This window comes from Lepidochelys kempii, chromosome 1 (assembly GCF_965140265.1).
Source record: "Lepidochelys kempii isolate rLepKem1 chromosome 1, rLepKem1.hap2, whole genome shotgun sequence".
Taxonomy (NCBI): domain Eukaryota; kingdom Metazoa; phylum Chordata; order Testudines; family Cheloniidae; genus Lepidochelys; species Lepidochelys kempii.
The window spans coordinates 195743743-195765750 of NC_133256.1; the positions used below are offsets into that span (position 1 = coordinate 195743743).

At 39.9% G+C, this 22008-nt stretch overlaps 2 protein-coding genes across 16 annotated transcripts in view; both read left to right on the plus strand.

Annotated features, from left to right (window-relative positions):
• The window catches only part of SENP7 (SUMO specific peptidase 7), a 72409-nt gene extending 65330 nt beyond the window's left edge, over positions 1-7079 (plus strand). For 10 of the 11 annotated variants that reach the window (XM_073306922.1, XM_073306930.1, XM_073306959.1 and 7 more), the window contains 4 exons: positions 145-185; positions 450-518; positions 3152-3302; positions 4745-7079. In XM_073306922.1, coding sequence (XP_073163023.1) covers positions 145-185; positions 450-518; positions 3152-3302; positions 4745-4882 — 399 coding nt within the window. In that variant the 3' untranslated portion in view covers positions 4883-7079. Of the gene's footprint in view, positions 1-144; positions 186-449; positions 519-3151; positions 3303-4744 lie in introns of those variants that run through there. The other variant, XM_073307004.1, reaches the window with a different exon arrangement.
• A 2340-nt stretch (positions 7080-9419) lies between these two features.
• Positions 9420-22008, plus strand: part of IMPG2 (interphotoreceptor matrix proteoglycan 2) — a 94452-nt gene continuing 81863 nt past the window's right edge. For all 5 annotated transcript variants that reach the window (XM_073306870.1, XM_073306886.1, XM_073306880.1 and 2 more), the window contains exons 1-2: positions 9420-12505; positions 14884-15144. In XM_073306870.1, the coding sequence (XP_073162971.1) occupies positions 12427-12505; positions 14884-15144 (340 nt within the window). In that variant the 5' untranslated portion in view covers positions 9420-12426. The remainder of the gene's footprint in view (positions 12506-14883; positions 15145-22008) is intronic.

The window sequence follows — 22008 nt, forward strand, 5'->3', positions numbered from 1 at the left end:
GATTGTTTTGAATATATCATAGGTATTTCAGTTTCTTGATCACTTTGTTACATATTAACTTATCAGGTGTCACCTCATAAAAATATGGAGTCATTTTGTGCTTTTTCTGGTTACAACTTGTAAAATTTATTTTATGTTTTTCAGAGCTCTTTAAATAATTCCAAATTAAAGAAGGTTTGTAAAAGGTAGGTTTATGCTTTCATAATAATGTAACAACACGTAAGTGTCCATATTCAACAATTTGGCAGCAACATTGAGCACTTGATTCAACTTTACACATAATAAGGGTTACCTTTAAGGGGTGCATTGTTCAGGTTTCCCCACTGATTCCTTGACCTTTCTACTCATATTACCACTGAAATTAAGTCACAAAATAAAAACCTCTTTTTGCCACTCAACTAATATGCCTAATGAAAGATTAAGCTGATTTTTGTTTTTGCTATCAACAGGCCTTGTATACTCATCCTGGATTCTTTGAAAGCAGGTTCTCTGCAGAACACAGTTCAGATCTTGAGAGAGTAAGTAACAGTTTTATTCTTGTGTTAGACAGGGACATTGTCAAAGCAGATTTTAGACCCAAAATATCTGATTTACATTCTTTCAAAAAATTGTACAAAACCTAAGAGCAGTAGAAAAGTTTCCATGATTTATTTAAAAACAAAACAGCAGCCTGCAACGCAAACTTCTGTTGTTCAGTTGTAAACATCTCCCTACAGGATTGACACGATTACAGGCCTGCTTCAATATCCAAACTAAATATAGTGCAAAAAAAGAAAAAAAAGTGACAGGTATGCTAGACTTTTTGAAAAAAAAAAAAAATCTTCATTTCGATTATCTAAGGTGTTGTGATAATGCAGGTCAGGAATGTTGTTGTGTAATTCTTTTAAACCTGAAAGTGTTCTTTTAAAATGGCCAATTTTTCAAAGAGTATCCTTCAGTTTTGTGAGTGTACAATTACAACATTTCAGTAGAATGCAGTTACTGCATTTTTGCACACAGATGAAATATGATGCCTGGTTGAGGGTGGCTAAATATTTGGTATTACTGATTTAGTCAGATTAAAATATTAGTAGCTGTCTTAGAAGGCAAGAATAAGAACTGCCCTGAAATGTTGTGTGCAAACTCAGTGCCCTTACAGAAAAGTACTTAGGGGAAATATAAACGTATATAATTTTTAAATGATCATATTCTCAAGTTGTTATCATGAGTTGGAGTAGTAACTTGAGCTAAATGAGAACAAAAGCACTACTGTAAGTATATGGATGGAAGACAACTCGATGACGAATCCTTGGTGTCACCCTTTCAACACCAAGCGTTACAACATCATTCTTTGAGTGGTGTTGCACAGAGCAAATGACTTTAACATAGCATACACAAAATCATTTTTGAATCGGTGCCCTACTGACAACATAAAGTATTTGGGGCCGAACTGGGATGTTGTTCTTGTTCTTTATTGTGTTTAATGAAAAGAGTAAAATGCAGCAGACCTAATAAAAATGGTCAGTGATGGAGACTCCACCAGGACCCTTGGTAAATTGTTGGGTGGTTAAAAACAGTAATTAACTGTTGCAACAATTTACGAAGGGTTGTGGTGGATTCTCCATCACTGACCCTTTATAAATCAAGATTGGATGTTTTCTAAAATCTGCTTTAGGCATTATTTTGGGGTAGTTTTAGGCCCTGCCTTTTCTGTGGGTTTTCTCATAGGAGAGGGCAGTCATGCCAATGGTAAATTAGCTCTCAACTGGATGAAAATATGAGCGCACAGATCTTTGTATTAACTAGGGAGTGGGCTTCATTTGAACTCTGAAGCTCTTACATTCAATTGGGTGTGTACCTTCCACTTTTCAGTGGCCTGTCTACCTTTTCAGGAGTGGTGTGGGTTTTGGGTGCTCGTTTCTGAGAGGCCTCAGAAGCACTGAATGCTTGCAGCTCTAGCTGAAGTCCAGCAAAAGCTGTGGGTGGTTGAAAATCAGACCCAGCATGTCTCAAGGAATCCAAAATTAATATCAAGTATCAGAGGGGTAGCCATGTTAGTCTGGATCTGTAAAAGCGGCAACGAGTCCTGTAGCACCTTATAGACTAACAGTCGTACTGGAGCATAAGCTTTTCTGGGTGAATACCCACTTCTTCAGATGCATGTAGTAGAAATTTCCAGAAGCAGGTATAAATATGCAAGCAAGAATCAGGCTAGGGATAACGAGGTTAGTTCAATCAGGGAAGATGAGGCCCTCTTCTAGCAGTTGAGGTGTGAACACCGAGGGAGGAGAAACTGCTTTTGTAGTTGCCTAGCCATTCACAGTCTTTGTTTAATCCTGAGCTGATGGTGTCAAAGTTGCAAATGAACTGAAGCTCAGCAGTTTCTTTTTGAAGTCTGGTCCTGAAGTTTTTTTGCTGTAGGATGGCTACCTTTAAATCTGCTATTGTGTGTCCAGGGAGGTTGAAGTGTTCTTCTACAGGTTTTTGTATATTGCCATTCCTAATATCTGATTTGTGTCCATTTATCCTTTTATATAGGGATTAGTGGGCACTTTTGAACATTTGGTTCAATGTGTAGCTGTTGCCAGCATCATGTTACAAAAATGGTTCCTAAAGGCTGTCATTTAATCTTTACCATAGATAGGGTATACTGTCAAATTGAAATTGCTGTAATCTAACTGCAAGTAGTTCAGTTTGTTCCTAATTTAAATTCTGATGTTATATTTTTGGTTTGCTTAACATGAACAACATGCTTTTTATTAATTTTTGTGTGTGTGAAATGTTTGACAACATGAACCTAATTCACAAATTTTACACTCTGCATAATAATCATGCAGGATAACTATAGCTCCTTCAAGTGTTTAAGAAGTACCATTGTGTCTTTCTGATGGCTTAAGGAAACCCTGCACAGATGGCTGGTCAGAATTACCTTCCCATTTAAACTCTACCTTGGCTATCTCATGCATGATATAAATTATTTGGTACGGCCCCAAAACTGAACCATGGAATTATCTGTAACTGTTCAAGTGAGTTTTTGTGAGGGGTTGTAGAAGCAAGTTGATTAGAAAATTGTGGTGTTTGCCTGTTCTAGGACAGTACTGAGTAATACCCAAAAAAGGTCAGAGTTTAGCAGGCCCATCTTGCGTATTTAACTTACTCTGTTTTATTTCAGGTACCTGGAAATAGAGTGGGAAACTAAACGAAAAACACACCGGGAATTCAGCAAATCAACGATGCTGGATTTCTGTCCCAGAGTCCCGAAACAGGATAACAGCAGTGATTGTGGGGTATATTTACTGCAGTATGTGGAAACCTTCTTCCAGGTACAATATAGAAATATTACAAATGTCTGCCTATAACCTTCTTCTGGGTGAAATCCTCAAATCTCTCTGAACGCCTAATGGTGAGGCATAATGTATTGTTCCACTTGAAGAAGGGGAGAGAAGATCTACCCTCGACCTGGAGGCAGGGCTGCCCCTCTGTTTTCTTTTGCAGCTGGAGTATAGGCAACTTGTGTGTAGTTTTCTGGCCGCTTGATCCAGGGTGGCTTCTACCCTCAGACTCCCAACCCTGCTGGTGTATTTGAAGTCTGTGGAGAGCATGTGGGGCGGGGGAAGAGGGAACCCCTGCATGTTTGTACTGCCCCTTTCCTACATCCCTGAACCAAAGTCCTCTGCATGGAGAGTTCTGTTTGGGTCCTCAGCCCATGAGCAAATTTCTCTGTGCAGAAGAGCATGATACGCTCCTATGTAGGTGTGAGCCAGAGTTCAGCGCTGATCTTTTTGAACAGCTCACTTTCTAGTCACCTGGTGCAGTGCTTTTCTATACTCTGATTGTTACCTTTTTCTCTTCATTATAACTTTAATGTTTAGATTTCACATTTTTCTTCCTCTGAATGATTAAATGTGTGATCGTTTAAATAAGTAATAAGTAAGTTGGTTTAAAAAAAATCTCGTCATATCTGCCCACAGGCTGGGCTTGTGGAAGCTGATTTGTGGCATCCAAGCATCTGGTTTAGTTAGGACAAGCACATTCTCTGCCCCTATTCTCCTCCTTCACCAGCATAATGTGGTATAGAGGTCCCAGTGCCAGAGCAAGCATTCTGTCCCAGCCACAGGGCAAGAGGTCCTGGCTTAACCTGCAATCTCCCCCTCTGGTGTCCTGCTGAACCCCATAGAGGCATTCTTCACGCTTGTCATTTCTTCATCAGCAGACAATCTGGCAGGAGAGACAGGTGGGACTGTTGTGCTGTTAGAAAACTTCATCCTGCAACATACAATTTTCAGTGCCATGTGAGACTAATTCGCTAGCGGGCATAATGTGCACAGGTGTGCGCTCTCTTGCCCCTCAGTGTCACCCTTTTTTCCCTCCTATCCTGCTGTCTTCCCTCTCCTTGCTAATTGCAGAATGTTGTTTCCTCCCTCACCATGAATTAAGATACATTCCCAAAGGGCCATGGTTCTACAGATGCTGTCCTTTCAGATGGGACTTCCTCCCTTTCTCTGCCTATGTGAGTGCTGGGCACAGGAGATGTCAGAATGTATCTCTCAAAACTGACCCTTTAAAAGGGTCTTATCCAGTTTCCTGAGGCAAACTGCTATGTTGTGTAGCTTATGCCTTATTGTACATTTCCAATCTTTAACACTGTATGGAGTGTAAACTCAGATAGTGCTGTCCAGTGTCAGCAATAGTGTGCATGGAAGTCTAGTGAAAAAACTACAAGTGCAAAGATATCTTTTAAAAGCGACCTTTTTTTTGCCACCAGGATCCTGTTGTTAACTTTGAGCTGCCAATGCACTTGGAGCGGTGGTTCCCTCGTCGGGTGGTGAGGAGCAAACGGGAAGAAATTCGAGACCTGATCTTGCAACTGCACTTGCAACAGCAAAGCGGCAGCAGCAGCTAATGAATCTGTTCAGCCAAACCTGGCACAAACATTTACTGAATAAAATTGCTGGAAAGCTGCTTAGGACCATTTAGACTTTCCCTTATGAGAAAGAAAAAATGCTACATAGTATTATTGTTGGTTTGTTGTAAATTTATTCTGAGGCTTTATATTTGAATTGTATGTTTAGAGGATGCAGGGAGGGATGAGGGTGTGGGTAGGGTATAGATAAAGTATAAATATGTAATTTAAAGCTAATATTTGTTGGCTAACTGAATTTTCACTTGGAATCTGGAAGCAGCATACAGGTATGTGCCGCAAAGATGTGAAAATATTTTAATTCTAAGGAGTGTGTTCCTCACCATTTGTTACATTCATGTAACTCTGGGAGCTGAGTAAGCGTATAGGTGTCATATGTGATGCCTCCTTGTTTAACTTGGCAACTGATAATATGATCTCAGACCTCATGTTGTAAGTTTCCCCATTTTGCAATTCTCGTGTATAGTATGAATACTATGTATTTTTTAGTTTGAGAATATAGTACTGAATCTCTTTAGAGATGCCTTTTGTGGTATATTTTGTAATAAACTGAATCAGGAGTAACTTGCACCCAACAGGAGATCAGCCTGCTGAGAGTAGAAATTGCTGTTTAAGTGTTTCCATCATAAAACTTATTTTTGAAGGAGCTGAAAACATTTGCTCCAGGGTGAAGCTTGGAGCCTTGCAAGGTGAAAAGTGGACTTTTTTCTATATTTTTAGATCCTTTTTTCCTTAACCAAATTTTTAGAAAATGGTCTTGATTTTAAAATATAAATACATGCTTGTTGCAAAGACAGTAAATTAAATCCTACTCATCTTACTCTTGTGGGTTGTCCTATTCACTCTGATAGGATAACTTGTATGTGTATAAGACAAGCAAGGTTTGACCCAGTATGTTCGTTTTAGGGGCTCTAATGTGAAATATATGCACCTGCCTTCACTCAAAAAAAGCCCATTATATGCATATATGTAATATGTCTTAAGAGACTGCATACATATTCAGTGTCCATTCCTGCAAACAATTAGGTCTGTACATAACTTTACTGATGGGAGTTAGTCCTATTGAGTAAAGATACTCGGATGTTTGTGTTTGGACTGGGCCTTTATTTGATAAGCTAGAACAAATGAGTGTATATATATTTAGCCAGTTTTTCAGAGATGTTAGTCACAGAAAGGTTTAATGACCTTTCAATATATGTGTATTTCTCCCAAGGTCACTAATGGGAGTTAGGTGGCTGTGTTGAAAAGGAGCTTTCTTCTGTTCTCTGTGGTAAGTCAGTGCATGTTTCAGAGCTGCCTTTGAAATAATTGTATTTCAGTTAATCAACAGCACTCCCTCCCCCGGGCCGATGTTTTAGAGCAGCATTGCTGCTGACAACCAGAAAAAGTTGGAGCCTTCAAAGCTGAAAGCGGATTGCAGAACTAAAATGAAAATGGAGGGAAGGCCAGAAATGTGTTGCATGCCCCTAGAACTGAGGCTCTGGGCCAGATCCTCCGCTGGTGTAAACCAGTGCAACTCCGTTGACTTAATTTATGTCATTGGGAGGATCTGGCCTTCACTGTAGGAGCGCACTCAGCACAGAAATGCATTCTGTCTCAAACCAGGAAGTGCTGGATGATTTTACGGGGCGAGGAAAAATATTTTTAAACCAAGTTTCTTTGCTGAGTGCCATTACCTTCTGCCTCTCTTCGGCCAGCTTACTGGGGGCAGTCGTCATGCATTTCTGGGCTTAACATCATTTCCTTTTTCGTTTTTCAGTTGACCTTTTCAGGCTTAAACTGTAGCAACTTCATTTCATATTTGCATGGGTTAAGAGCATCAGTCTCAGCCTCCATGAACATGTGTTGCTTTCCTTACCTTAACCACACCATCAGAATTATTATAGACGTAAGTTTTTGTATTTATTGTAGACATGGATAAAAGAATAAGTAAATAAATGTGTATGGTCACACTAAGCTTTTTCAGTTGATGGGTATTTTTTCTCGTGAGCCTGTTAAGGTTGTATTATAAATTTTTTTTTACAACTCTTTTAGATGGGCTTGTTTGTACATTTTAAACAATAAAAGAAGGGGCAATCTTTTAAAATCACTTTTATGACATTGAGACCTTTCTTACAAATTGATGATGGAAATGTGTTTTGAGAATGCCAGTGTTTGATATTAAAAATCTTTAGAAGTTGTTGGACTTGATTGTTCCAGTTCTTTATAACCAATGAGTTAAATATAAATCGGAGTATTTTATCAACTTGTCACTTACCTACTATATCTGTTGTTAACCCAAGTGGGGTTGTTTGTTTTTGTTTTTTTGAATACTGTAACTTATCTAATTAATTTTGAACACGGCTATTCTAGTTGTTGCTATTCAGCCCTTAAAAAGACATTTTAATAGTTCACAACTCCTTGAGTGAAAAGCATTCAATTCTTTTTGAACCAGATTGTTGACCGCCAACAAGGCTATTTTCTGCCTGGCTCAACCAACCATATTGCCTTCCCCTTTCAGTCTTCCCTGCGTGATGGATGTGCTGTGAGTGAGAGGGGGTGTGGCCAGAAAGCATTGAGCTCTGGAGATCCCTGCTTTCTGCAGTGGCACTTTGGGGGCCATTGAAGGCAACATAAGGCCACCCTGAGACTGCTCTGACTTGCATCAGGGGCCAAACCAGTACAAACAACTTTGCCCACATGTTCCCGACCTCTCCAGGTCAAGCACAGTATAGTGGACTAGGGGATTGAGGGCATAGAGTTTAACACTAGTTCAAAAGCTACAGTTCATAGCAAAGATTTATACTCTGCAAGCATAACTTTGGCATCAGGGTGCTTTACTCTATTTAAAAACCTATAGTTTACAAAATATTGGTCTATTTAAAATGAAGGTTGCCAGACTTTGGCAGTGCCAGGCCAGCAGTGAAAGCAGGTTTCAGAAGATTGGTCCGTACAGAGAATGCTTTGGTACCAAGACACAGAAAGATCAATTCGAGAAACTCACTGCAAGAGCAACCCAGCAGAAACAAAGATGAAGATATGAAAGGCTGTAGGAAGTAAATCCTTGATTAAAATGTGTAAATAACAAGTCATCAGCAGGCATCAAAGGATTGTGGTAGTCATACATCAAGTGTATATTTTAAAAAGTGTTTGTGGGCTGCTGGATTTGTCCATTGGAATGGAAGGCATAGACCTCTTGTAATTCACCTATCTTATCTGAGACTAAACTTCTGAGTCTTGAACCTGAAATTAATTCATTTTAGTAGACACATGCTACACCCCACAAGTGAAAAAGATGGGGGGAAATCAGACACAGCACTCCTACCTTGATAATGGCAGAGGCAGAGGATGCTTCATTAGGTAACCAGGGATCCAAATCCTCCTGTTTCCAGATTTAAGCTCAGCAACCTAGAGTCAGAAGAAAGGCCTCACGGGGATGTTCTTAAAGCAACTATACAATCATGCTGATGCCGAAAATATTGTGAAAGGATAACTGCAGGCATCCTGTCGTCATGATTTCACTCAAATTGCTGAGCAAGGTAAAATGTGTACTCCAGATCAACAGCTCCAAAGAGGAGGAAGACTAAGACTACTACACTGGAGAGCTTGTGAGCAGATTAAATTTAGAAGTGTTAGATTAATTTAGTTGACTATTTCATTTCCAAGTTGCTGCTGCTTACTCAAATAATGCACAATAATATGTTGCTGAGGAGATTGTCGTATGATTAAGATGTTGCTTAAAGTGTAATCGCGCTCTTAGCAATCCAATCACAAGAGACAATTTAGAAGCTTGATATTTGAACCATGGAAGAGGGGAAAAGACAGGAGGATTCTACAGACACCTATGTCTTTCTTAGAACTGTTAATTGGTGACGTTGCCTTGGACATATCTTTATTTTGCATTGTTTTCTGATAAATTATCTTCCCTTTTACGCTCATAAGAAATTGTGGTTGAAACTTTTCTATGTTTCTATGGTCTGTTTAATTTGGAAAATATATTTGTTTTTCTGTATGCACAACAAATACCAATAAAGAAATTATTTTAACACTGTGTTTGCACAATAAAATTATGCATTCAACAGGTTTCTGTTGCCCTCCAGAAAAGTTGTAACACAAGTAATATACTTGCTTCTTAGCAGTGACACAAAGATAGTTAAAAGGAAAATAAAAATCGTGTTAGAGCTAAGGTCAAGGTGATACATTCGCGTGTATAATGCTTCATACAGAGTTCTGATACACATCAGAAAGTTAAAATTTAATGAAAAGAAAGATTTTTTTAAAATTGGAAATGCCATTTGAATCTTCGCCTCTAATTCCTTTTGGGCTGAAATTTGGCATGTGTGTTTCAGCTATTAGCTGTTGGAGTTCTAAAGTTGCTTGTTTTAAAATATGGAATGCTGCTTGAGAGGTTTTAGATATTGGAGGCATGCATTCATTTGACTCAAGCGTCTGCAAGTTTTATTATCACAGAGGAGGTTTTTTTGGCAACTCAGTTGCTTTGCGTGTTTTAAGATATTTAAATGTTAAAACAATAAATGGTACATTCTAAGTAATGCATTTTGCTATCATAACCTTTTAGGGGCAGATCCTCAGCTGGTAGCATTGCAATATTGAAGTCAGTATTGCTACATTGACTTATGCCGGATGAAGATCTGACCCTTCAAATATAAAGTTACTGGCATGAGCTAGTGTCATAAATATAAAGGGAAGGGTAAACCCCTTTAAAATCCCTCCTGGCCAGAGGAAAAATCCTCTCACCTGTAAAGGGTTAAGAAGCTAAAGGTAACCTCGCTGGCACCTGACCAAAATGACCAATGAGGAGAAAAGATACTTTCAAAAGCTGGGAGGAGGGAGAGAAACAAAGGGCCTGTGTCTGTCGGTACGCTGCTTTTGCCGGGGATAGAACAGGAATGGAGTCTTAGAACTTTTAGTAAGTAAACTAGCTAGGTATGCGTTAGATTATGATTTCTTTAAATGGCTGAGAAAAGAACTGTGCGGAATAGAATGACTATTCCTGTCTGTGTGTCTTTTTTGTAACTTAAGGTTTTGCCTAGAGGGGTTCTCTATGTTTTGAATCTAATTACCCTGTAAGGTACCTACCATCCTGATTTTACAGGGGTGATTCCTTTACTCTTATTTACTTCTATTTCTATTAAGAAAACTTTCTTGTAAGAAAACTGAATGCTTTTTCATTGTTCTCAGATCCAAGGATTTGAGTCTGTGGTCACCTATGCAAATTGGTGAGGATTTTTACCAAACCTTTCCTAGGAAGTGGGGTGCAAGGGTTGGGAGGATTTTTGGGGGAAAGACGTGTCCAAACTACGTTTCCCAGTAAACCCAGTTAGAGTTTGGTGGTGGCAGTGGATATTCCAAGGACAAAGGATAAAATTAATTTGTACTTTGGGGAAGTTTTAACCTAAGCTGGTAAAAGTAAGCTTAGGAGGTTTTCCTGCAGGTCCCCACATCTGTACCCGAGAGTTCAGAGTGGGGGAGGAACTTTAACAGCTACTGTTACTACAACCACATTTAAATGTTTGAAAGGCCTTTGTCTTTCTCAGAAAATCTTAAATGGCCATCAGAAATGCTAAGGCAGGCTGTGTTGAAAGGTAGTCAAGCTTCATACTATCCAAATTCTGAATGGGGCCGAGTACCTGGTGCTCCTCAACACCACTCAGAATTTGCCCCTCTGCCGTTGTATCTATGCAAGAAAACTTTGTACCTTTGTGCAAGCTCTAAGACGTAGACAGGGCTCACGCATTTTTACCACTGTGTCATAAAAATGTGCTCAGACTAGGTTTTGTTGAGTAGTCATAGTGGCGGTAGTACCTGAGCCGTTGTCTGCATTAGCGTTTGTAGCATTGATAGTCTAGGACCAACTGCACAGTGGTGGATAATGGGAACAACATTTTCATGTCTAGTTTGAAAATTTTAAATCAGTGCACTTTTAAAGAAAGATGTGAGGAAAATCTCACTGCTTTGTAATATCATGACTTCTGTTACTTAGCCCATGGAGCAGACAAAAGCAAAAGTGACTTATTTGACCTGTAAAAACTTACTACAATATCCTAACATTGATTTGGGTCAAAAATCAATCTGCCCTGATAAAAATAAGGACTGAAGGGTTAACCAACCTACTTTTTTGTTTTCTGGTGTCATTTGGTGTGTGTCGGCCACATATTCCTAGTAGGAGCCATCTGTTCCCCTCCCCACATGCTGTTCTTGGTCCCTTTCTGCCTGTATAATATGTTCTTAGGACAGGGTTTCTTAAATTTGTTCATAATGTGGATGATGTTGTAACAATGAGATTGTTTTATGGGCAACTCCCTTCCAATTTGCGATTATGCAGATGATGTTCCATTCAGGATTGTATGACATCCTTGTGATGATCACAGAAATTTCCTTATATTAAAAAATAACATTTGGAACCTATGTAATATCTTTTTAGCGGCTTTCATGCAGTGTAGAAGCTGTAAACAAGGAGAACCAGCACAGTGGGACCAGCCAGCTCTCACAGACCACAGTTTGGGAGCTTCTGTGTTAGGAGCAATTGATATTGTGATCAGGATACTTGGATTGGTGGTGATGTCTTGCCCATTTTGTAAGTCCTCACAGTGAACCTTGCCACTCCATGACAAATTTCTCCTGGAAAGCAATCTGAGACGGCTTCTGTTGCTGGGTCTCTCTCATTGTACCATGCTACGGCAGCATCCCAATTTGCTCTCCTCTATTTCCTTATTACATTTAAAGTTGCTCACTTGTTAACCAAACAGCTGTTTAGACTTGATGTCTATACAGATGACTTGTTTATAATATTCATAGGTTAGTTAATGTTTAAAAAGAGATGAGAGAATCTGGGAGTGAGCTGCCATTCTGCCATGCTAAGGACAGGGGTATTACAGAGTAAGGTCTGTGCATTGCTATAATCTGATGTAGCAATACTTTGCTAGCTCTGTCACCTGAAGAAAGATGTGAATAGAGACTCATTGCTACCTATGTGGGGGGTGAGGATCTAAGTCAATCAGCACATTATTTTAAAGCTTCACAAATATATGTAACTAATACAAGTGGAGGAGGAGCAAAGATGTTAATGACAAAGACCTTCCACTGTGGACCAGATCTTAACATGGATTGATGTTGTTTGGCTAGTGTGTGTAAAATAGAAGGAAGTTGAAGAGCCAATGAAAAACATGCTTAATTAAGTGTGAAAGGTACTGTCCTTGTTAACGACATGACAAGATCCGGTAAAGAGCTTAGCTGGCCAGATTAAAACTAAAAAATTGTCTCCTCAATCCATCTGCTAACTCCAAGGAGCTTGCTTTCAGCACCTTTTGTTATTTCTGAAATGAAGTGGAATACTGTACTTCCTTTGCGAAGAAAATAATCTCTGAAGCATTTTGGCTGGCTTTTGTTGTGGTTTAATAATAATAATCCTTTTGTCAAAGACAATTACATGTGACGTCAGTAAATTTTCGAGAAGGGAAGGCAACTGACTGTGTTAAAAAGGGATTTCTTTTCCCCCTTATATTTGTTTTTTAGCCAAAATAAATATGCTGAACTTTCCTTGGAAAATCCATCTGGGTGTCTTGATTTTTGTGTTGATTGAAGGGGATCTTCAAGTATTTACAGGTAACACAACTCTTATCTTCATTCTCATGTCCTGTTTTCAATGGTTTAATGATAGCACTATATGAACATGAAAACAGCTCTTTAGTTTAACTAAAGTATGATAATATGGAGAACTACGTCACCAGGTTCTGCTCTGTAATACCAGTGTAAATTGGAAGTAATTTCATTGTCTTCCATGGAGTTACTCTAGATTTACATTGTGGTAACTGAGTAGATGTAGCTATAGGCTGTTAAATTTTGATATGTGACCTTTTCCAGGTTTTCACTTGCATGAAATACCAATGAAAGTGTTTTTTATTTGTTGCTTTTTCTTAATAACTTACAAAGAAAGGTCTTAATATCAGAGATCCTGCAGCTTTGCATAGGTGTTTAAGATGTTGTTGTAGCTTAAAAGAATAAGGGTTTACCACAGTGAACCTAGCCAACATTTTCTTTTCTTTCTGATGGTTATGCACAATCTGGCTGTGGCTTTCCACCCCAGAGGAGGCTGAATTTTGGTGGTGGGTATGTAGAGCATATGGGGCTTACATCTACATTCATTGAAATAAAAAGCAAAGTTCCTGTTAATTTTAATGGTGCAAAGTTAGGGCTATGGTTTTAACAGCACTTTGGATTGAAAGTACAATATCAATCTATCATCACTGTTCCTGTAGTGAATGTTTCTGATACCTTATTATTCTTCCTCTACCTCACTTTGTCTGCTAACAATATTCCCCTGGACGTGTAGAATTGGATAGTTTTGGGTCATCTGATGAAATAATAGAGAATTTTGCTGACTATGGTTACCACTAGACAGGTCTTTTCCACCCCCACACCCACTGTGAAGTTGTGGGCTTTTTGTGTTTGGGGGCTAATTAAAGATAAAGGTAAAACAAGTTAAAGCCTTTAGGATAATCTTTTTCTTTCAGAGTAGCAGCCATGTTAGTCTGTATTCGCAAAAGGAAAAAGAGTACTTGTGGCACCTTAGAGACTAATAAATTTATTTGAGCATAAGCTTTTGTGAGCTACAGCTCACTTCATTGGATGCATACCGTGGAAACATCTTCTGTATTTTCGACAGTATGCATCCGATGAAGTGAGCTGTAGCTCATGAAAGCTTACGCTCAAATAAATCTGTTAGTCTCTAAGGTGCCACAGGTACTCCTTTTTCTTTCGTTACTGTGCCATGTGATGAATTACATGGGGGAAGGAGATATAATCGCTGATTGTTGACAGGCTTCACAATTCAATCCAGAGATATGAAGATCAAACAAGATTTGTGTAGAAAGGGAGCGTGCAATAGAGAGCTCATTTCCACCCCTTAGCTTAATTGTTCTCTTTCCTTATTTAGACTCTCAGTCAGCAAGCCCTTAAGCACACGTCAGTTTTCTCAGAGGGGTAGTTCCCCTGACTTCAATGGGCCAACTGGTATATGTGTAAATATAAGGTTAAACATGTGCATTGGTGTTTGCAGGATCAAGGAGATAGTGCTGATAGTTCATTATCAAGATGCTGCAAAGAAGTTAAAATGATTTAAAATAAAGACAGGGCCAGCCAGCCATCGTCAGGACAGAATACTTGGGGTAGATTACTTGTAGTGCGTCAGAAAACCACTGGGCGTAAAAAGTTGCCAGCTCTAGTGGTAGCTTTGTTGAGGACACCTACCCATTTGAAACTCGATTTAGACCTTTATTGGCAACATGAGAGAGGCCAAGGACTGAATGGGCCATAAAGGCAGAACTCGCCACACCTGGTGAGGAGTGAAGTATGTTGGAGCAGCAATGTGGGGGGAGGCTTTTGCTGCCATGGCCTATGCTGTTGCCTGTGTTGCATGTAAATGGAGCACTTGAGTCTCCATGGTGGTCAATACAGCACTTTCCACCATGCCAGCACTAAATTCACATTTAAATACAAATTCGTAAGCAGTTTTTCTGTTGAGACCACTCAGGAGGTAAAACCCTGGGCTTATCTTGATTTAAACTTTTGCCAAGTGAGCGTGTGAAACTTAATTGCTCGATGAACCAGACAAATGAAAATTCAGCTGGAAGGCATACATTTCCTTGATAACATGGTAAATTCAGAGGAGCCAGGGAAGTCACAAACACCTCTCCTATGATAAATGCAGCTCCTTCTCTGCTACCCTGCCCTCTTGCACCAGTACATCTGAGGGGAGAATTGGGCCCATTTAAAATGACTAATGAAAAAACAAATCCCTGTTCGCCAAATTTTATGGTGGTTAGTCAAAACTCCCACGGAAGTCAACTAGAGGTTTGCCCAAGTTAAGGACTGCAGGATATCAACTATAACTGTACTGCCCAGAAATCCAGGGCAGTGGTGTTGTGATATATAGAATGGTGTAAGTCTGTCAGCTGAGTCTTGCATATGGTTTAATTTTACAGCAGAAACTTACTCAGCTGCAGAGGAAATTGAGGGTAAGGATGCTACACCAACAACTCAACCCAATGGCGGGCAATTAGTAAACCCTTCGCTGTCTCCTGAGTCAAGACACCATACTGAATTCATGGGAAAGGAACAACTCAACAGGCATGTGTTGTTTCGAAGGAAGAGGTCCATCCTGTTTCCTAGTGGAGTTAAAATTTGTCCAGATGAGACTGGTGAGCAGGCCATTGCCAACCATCTGAAATACTTCAAACTCCGAGGTAAGTGAGTGCAGGGAAGCTGACACACTGCTCTGTAGCAGTGTTAGGTAAGTAAGGATGCAACCATTGCATGCTTAATAGATAATTGATTTTAAAAATTTATTTATAAAAAGTTGTATTTGTTATAAATAATACTTATCATACAAAGAGGCCCTAGGTTAAGTACATTACCTGAGAAATTTTGCTTTTGTTCCTTGATAATTCATAGTTATTATGTATGAGCTAACAACCCCGGCTAGCCACATTTGTGTTGGAGATATCTCAGTCCCCGCAATCAAAGCTCCTCCATAATAACCAATACAACTATACCAGTATGACTTCCTATATGAACATTCTTATTCCAGAATAGGAGGGGCTTTTCCAAGTGAATTAATGTTGCTTTGAAAGGGGTTTAAACTTAACTGGAAGAAAACAGACACTTTTTTTCTGGATAGGGTCTATATGAGAAGTTATAACAGTATAACTGGTATAACTTACCCATGTAGGTAGGGAAAGTTAGGCTCCTAAGTTACGTAGGCCTGGTCTACACTCTGGGAAATGAGGTTAGTATATCTATATATCACTCAGGGTGTGAAAAATCCATTCCCTTGAGTGACGCAGTTAAACCGAGCTAACCCCCAGCAAACTCCCCCAGCGACCTAGCTCCTGCTTCTCAGGAAGTGAAAAACTCAAGCTGACGGGAGAATTCCTCCTGTCTGTGTAAATAGTGTCTTGACTTAAAATGCTACAGTGGTGCAGCTGCAGCACTTCACTGTAGACAAGGCCTTAGGACAGAATTTCCAGAAATGTCTGAGTGACTTGCCTAAGTCATACACAGTCTGTGGCAGAAGAGGCGTTGGATCCTGGGTCTCCCAAATCCCAGGCTAGTTCTCTAACCACTGGACCATTCTTTTTTCTATGCTCAACAGGCTCACATCCCCACCCCCTCTCAATTTTTGAAGTAATAGCCAGATGAGGGACTTCCTGTAGTGTTTCTATTGGAATCAGAATCCCTTTCACACAGAGTCATGAGTGGTGCTAGTCTGTAATGTAAACTCTCTCTCAATAAAATTCCTGAGGCCTAAATGTGTGCCAAACTTCCAGCACGAAAAAACCAGCACTGGAAGCACCGAACAATGATGAGATGACTTTGACAGCATAAATGAAATACTCTATCCATTCAGATTCATGATACAACATTGCCAACATAAGCAAATTAGGCTGGATCATGTCAGGTGCGTGTTATTTAAATCTGGGTCTAAAATGACAGTTGTTCCCCTTTCAGAAGGGTTCGTCGAGAGGTATGTGGAAGCTCTCTGAGAAGCTATCTCTCTTCATTCTTAGCTCCCTCTCCTCTTGCATTGCTGCCATCTGATCCATTGACTTTCTCTGTTTCTGCACAGCACTCTCTCTCCAGTTGCTTTGTATACAACTGGGAAATTTACTAATTTGTTATCAATTCACAGAGACCAGGTCAGAGGTCATAGCCATGGAATACTTCCTGTTTTCTTTTATAGCTAAGCTCATCTGAACCCAACACAAGGCTCACAAGTCAACTAAAGACAGGACCCTGATTTTTAAAGAGACCTGGATCCTGATCTAAAGCCCATCAAGAGAGTATGAGAGTATCTCCTCTGACTTCAAATGGGTTTGGATCAGGCCCATTGTGCACAACAGGCATGCTCTTGCTTCCTTCAAGTCAATGTTAAAGCTCCTATTGATTTCACTTGTCAACAGGCCTTTCTATTGGAAGGTATGTTGAAAGAGTAAATTCAGAGAACACAATGAAATCATTTATGCTCTGTAGAGCCAGAGCCTTATTTTAATGTTAAACTGTAACCTAGTGTGAAAGAGGAATTTTAAAGATCATGTAGCAGTGTGCCAAACTTCATGAACTTTCCATTTACATCCCTCTAGAAGCATTTTACTGGTTTTCTGAAAAATATTCATATCTGTAAAAACAACGTGGAGTTCGGTGACACCTTAAAGACTAACAGATTAATTTGTACATAAGCTTTCGTGGATAAAAAAACCCACTTCTTCAGATGCATGGATCTGAAGAAGTGGGGTTTTGTTTTTTTACCCACGAAAGCTTATGCCCAAATAAATCTTAGTCTTTAAGGTGCCACCAGACTCCTCGTTGTTTTTGTGGATACAGACTAACATGGCTACCCCTCTGATTCATATCTTTATGTTTTAACCATTGTTATTTTGTCAGTCCTGTAAAGTGCCTTCTTTCTCAACATATCAGTCCCCTGAGTATTGGGCGTGACCATAGTCATCAAGATATTCTTTCCTCCTATATTTTTTTTTATCTAAAGGGGTATTCCAATAAAGGTAATTCTTTAGTTGCACATGGACCACCATAAAAGTCAATACTGCTACAATGGAGGAAGAAGTCAATTGTCACTTTAACATCAATTTTTTTTTTTAAACCATACTCAAAGAATTAGTGCTGATGTGACTGTTTTCCAGGTCGTACTCATTCTATCTGTATCTACTTTAGAAGGGAACATACTTAGGAATATATTTAGCTATTTCTTTTAATTTTATAAAGGCATCTTCCAACCAGGATTCCTTATTTGTTTGCCTAATGCAGTCTTAAGGCTTCCAGTTTTACTGGCTTCTGTAAATTTGTGAGGGCTGCTGAGGTTGCCTATGCTTGAAGTAGAGACTGCCTCTTAGGTGTTTTTGTTATAGGCTACAAGCTGAATGATCATTTCTTGTGACTAGATCACTCCATGGAGATTTTTAAATAGAACTTCCCCGTTACTTTTTATGGGAAAATTCTACTTTCAGATCAAATGCATGATGTGACACCTGGTGTTAGACCTCCTGTAGTTCACATAGAGAACAACACAAGGTGCTAAAAATATAGCATGAAACATGAAAAATTCACAGTGAAACTGAATGGGGCATATAGAAAATCAGTATTCTCTAAACTTAATTATGTCTGCATTTTCAAATCCATTATTATTAGCAGTCTAGGAATACCAAGCGGTCCATCTAAGATTACAGGCATCATTGTACTGTGCTGTACTTCTCCATAGTAAGAGTGTCTGAGGAGCTGACAGTCTAAAAGGGAAGGATGCACAGCATGGGAGAAGCAAGCTAGGTTCAGGGAGGAAGTGACTTGTTCAAGGTCATCAAAGCAGGTTAGTGACAGAGCCAGAAATACATGCCAGGTCTTCTGTGTTTCAGTCCAGTGCTGTAGTCACTCTAATCTCACACCTAAATCTCAAAACAACCCACTACTTGCAATAGCATTTAGCATTAGCATTTAGCAGCATTTAGCAGTTAGCATTTTTTTTACTTTCATTAGCCGCACCGCCTGACCAATCTAGGGTTCTTACTGCCTCTACACCCCTTAGTGCTTTATACCCCTCTGTGCTCTTTGTAGTGATAGTCATAAAGAGCCTTTTTAAAAAAAGAGTATTTCCAGATGGAAGCAAGTCTATCTAGAGATTTCTATCATGTTTATCACTGTGATATCTGAACATGTAACAGAAGAGTTAAGTTCAAGGTCTAGTAGATACTTATGAATACTTGGAGAGTTGATATGGATACACAGTTTGGGTTTGATCCTGCCAACTGCTGAGCTTCTAGACATGGATAAAGGGGTGTTTGTGAAATCAAAATGCAACAGGTGCTGACATGGGAGTTAAAGGCACTTGACATATCACAGAATCAGGCCCTCTATGAGTATATGGGTGGGATTATTAACTCGTGCTCTTTTAAGATTAATTTCTTTGCTGCTGGAAGGTTCATGTGATCTGGCAGTAGTTTGCAATCAAATTAATGTTTAAAGGAACAGAAGATCAGTGTCCACTGGGCAGCACTGGGATGCACATTGACAAGACTGACTTGGTGGAAGCCTAAGAGTGTAAAGTTCAAATCATGAATGTACCATGAAACATAATGAAAATAATGTTAGTGCTTATAGGTCAGGGGATTGGTAATGAGATATAGCCCAGGTGTAGTGTTAACTGAAAATTGTTGCCATCTGTTGGATGTTGCATGGTCTCTCTCCACTTCCTCACAAAACTCACCACAACCAGCACAAATGGGCAGCGTTGTTTGCCAGTCTCAGTAGAGAGGCCAAGCATTGGATCAGCCAATTGAACTGGTGGTGTAAATGGAATTAGGGTTAAGGCAGCACGGGGAAGCTTTCACTGCTATGCCCTGTGCTGTACCTGCACAGTGGGTAAATATAAGATTCTGGTTGCCAGCACTGTCAGCCTGGCACCATTCACCAGTACCAAATTCTTTCTCTCTCTTTGGGATGTCTGAGCTTAAGCACTGTGGTGGTGGCTGCCTTTCCTGTGCAGGCTCCAAAGTTCCTTGTGTATTCTTCTCCCACGGAGGGCCATACGCAATCTGGTTCTGTATGCTCATATACATTTCAGAGTTTATTCCTTAGGACAAAAGCACTTCTCCTAATGTGAACTTTCAGATGGCCAGAGTGGTATACGGTCTTCCTATCAGGTCTGTGCTTGCCAGCCTGTGCTTAAGATACATTATCTAAAAGTACTGATCACAGAAGAAGGAATTAGTCAATATATTGGGCATAACAGTTGTTAATGAAGGAGTTGGAGGTGATTTTCAATGCTGTACTTGAGAAAGAAAAGTGTTCCTTAGAGGAATGAATCCTAGGGATTTTATCCATATTTATGGCCAGTGGCTTTGGTTATTCCAGAGGTAGGACTGAACCATCAACATTTAGATGTGGATCGAGATTATGACCCTCTTCTTCCCAAGTTTGAGTAGGTTCAGATCCAAAGTTATTTGGGATTGGTGCTATAAATTTGGATCATGGTTTGGATTTTGAAAAACCTTCCCCCCTCAAAGTTCGGGATGGTCAAGTTTTGATTCAGGACTATCTCTTATTAAAATAAAAGGATTTTAATGATTAAATGATTTCAGTAATAATTATTAGTATTGAACTACAAAAATAAAACTAAGAGTCTGTTTGATTGAAATACCCTAACAGAGAGGCTGAAGTTTCAACTTGTTACTCAAACCTTAACTAAAGGTGAACAGAAGTAGCTTTAAATACAAAACTAATGAACCTTACTGAGTGGCCAAAGATGATAAAAGGCATTTTAATTAAACAAAGGGGCTAATTTAGTACATCAGTGCATCATTCATTCCCTGCTTAGCCCTTTTCTGCATTGTTTCCAGCCAAGCAAATTTTCATGGCTGATTTAAGAGAACATATTCTGGGGTTTGTGATGGAAGCACTGGTTCAGCCTCTCCTTCATCTGAGATCTTAGGTATTAGCAAGTGCAGCTAAAAAGCTCCTTTTTCTCCAGAGAGATTTTTCTCTTTGCACTGAAATGCTGTATGGAGGTGGGGTGTGTGCTCTTTAAAGACTTAGTGCTGCTATTATTGTGAATTCTATCTTTAATTGTTGCTGTGTGCTGTTTAAAGGTTGCCATGTCCAACCCCGTACACATTTCAACAGCAGAGGAAGGGATCTGTGTGTGTATGCATATATACATATTATAATCTGTTTGGCAAGTGTTAATGAAACCTTTGGATGAGACGTACCTTAGAAGTGTCAGTCATTCTTTTTATTACTATGACCCTCAGTCTCACACAGGGGCTGCTCTACCAATTTTGCTGCCCCAAGCAGCTGCCACCGAAAGCCGCCATGGCGGGAAGAGCGGCAGAGCTGCTGCCACCGAATTGCCGCTGCGGGACTCGGATTGCCGCCCCCTTCTAAATGCCTCCCCAAGCACCTGCTTGGAAAGCTGGTGCCTGGAGCCGGCCCTGGTCTCACATCATCACAGCAGGAGCCATGCAGTTCCGCAGAAGCAAAAAGAGAAGATATTGGCATCCTGCTGCTTCAGAATAGACTATCCTGCCTGATTCAGAATTCCTAGCCAACCGTACACGATTCGACTCTTAAGAGGCACTAATGGGATTAAATGGGGATAAAACTCCAGCACTGCCCACTTACACAAATGACCAGCAAGCTACCCCACCCCCAACTAGGTGTTCAATACTGTCATATGTTGTTCCTCCTGTTAACCTAACAAATCCCTGCATATCAAGTGAGATGTAATAGGCTAAGTGACTCTTTCTCTTCTGAAAGATAAATGCTAAAAGCAGAGCCAAAGACACAGTTCCTTGGGAATTAGTGCGTCCCATACGGATGGGCGAGGGGCATGTTACGGGCAAAGTTTCAACACAGGATTTCATACAGAGGGTCACATGGAAGTCTTAAATGGTTATTTTCAAAAGAACAGTGCAGCCTGCCGGGAAGGGAATTTTAAACAAAGACTTTTTTCCCCCTCCAAAAGATTTGGCTGTGTCCATGCCCTCTTAAACTGGATGTAAAACTTCTCAGGAGAAATATTTTCCATCAGAGAAATTGAGGGGAGGAAGATTAGGAAGTCGCTTGATCTTTGTTAGTTGTAAATTTATTTTTTCTTGTGACTACTGATAGGCAGCAATGCAGCCTGATGTATTGACATGCGATATGTCTCAATGAATAGGGCAGTGGCTGAAAGCCAGGGTTTCTGGTTCTACTATTGACGTACTGTGTCACCTCTATGCCTCGGTTTTCCCTGTGAAATGGAGATAGTAACATTTAACTGCCTTTGTTAGGGGCTTTGAGTTCTACAGGTGAAATGTATCGTAAAAATGCTAAGTATTTACGTACGCATACTGGTGTAAGCATCAGGTTTGAAACATCTGGACTTCTTCACCCCAGGTTAGAATCCTGGCAGTTTGAGCTTCCTCCTTCCACACTAGATCTGTTGAGTTTCACGTGGTTTTCTGATGCAGCCTTTAAAACCAAGGCCCTGTCGGCTCTGTGTGGACATTAAGAGCCCCTGGAACTTTTATTCATTGGCGTGCGAGTTTGCACCAGTGTCCTGA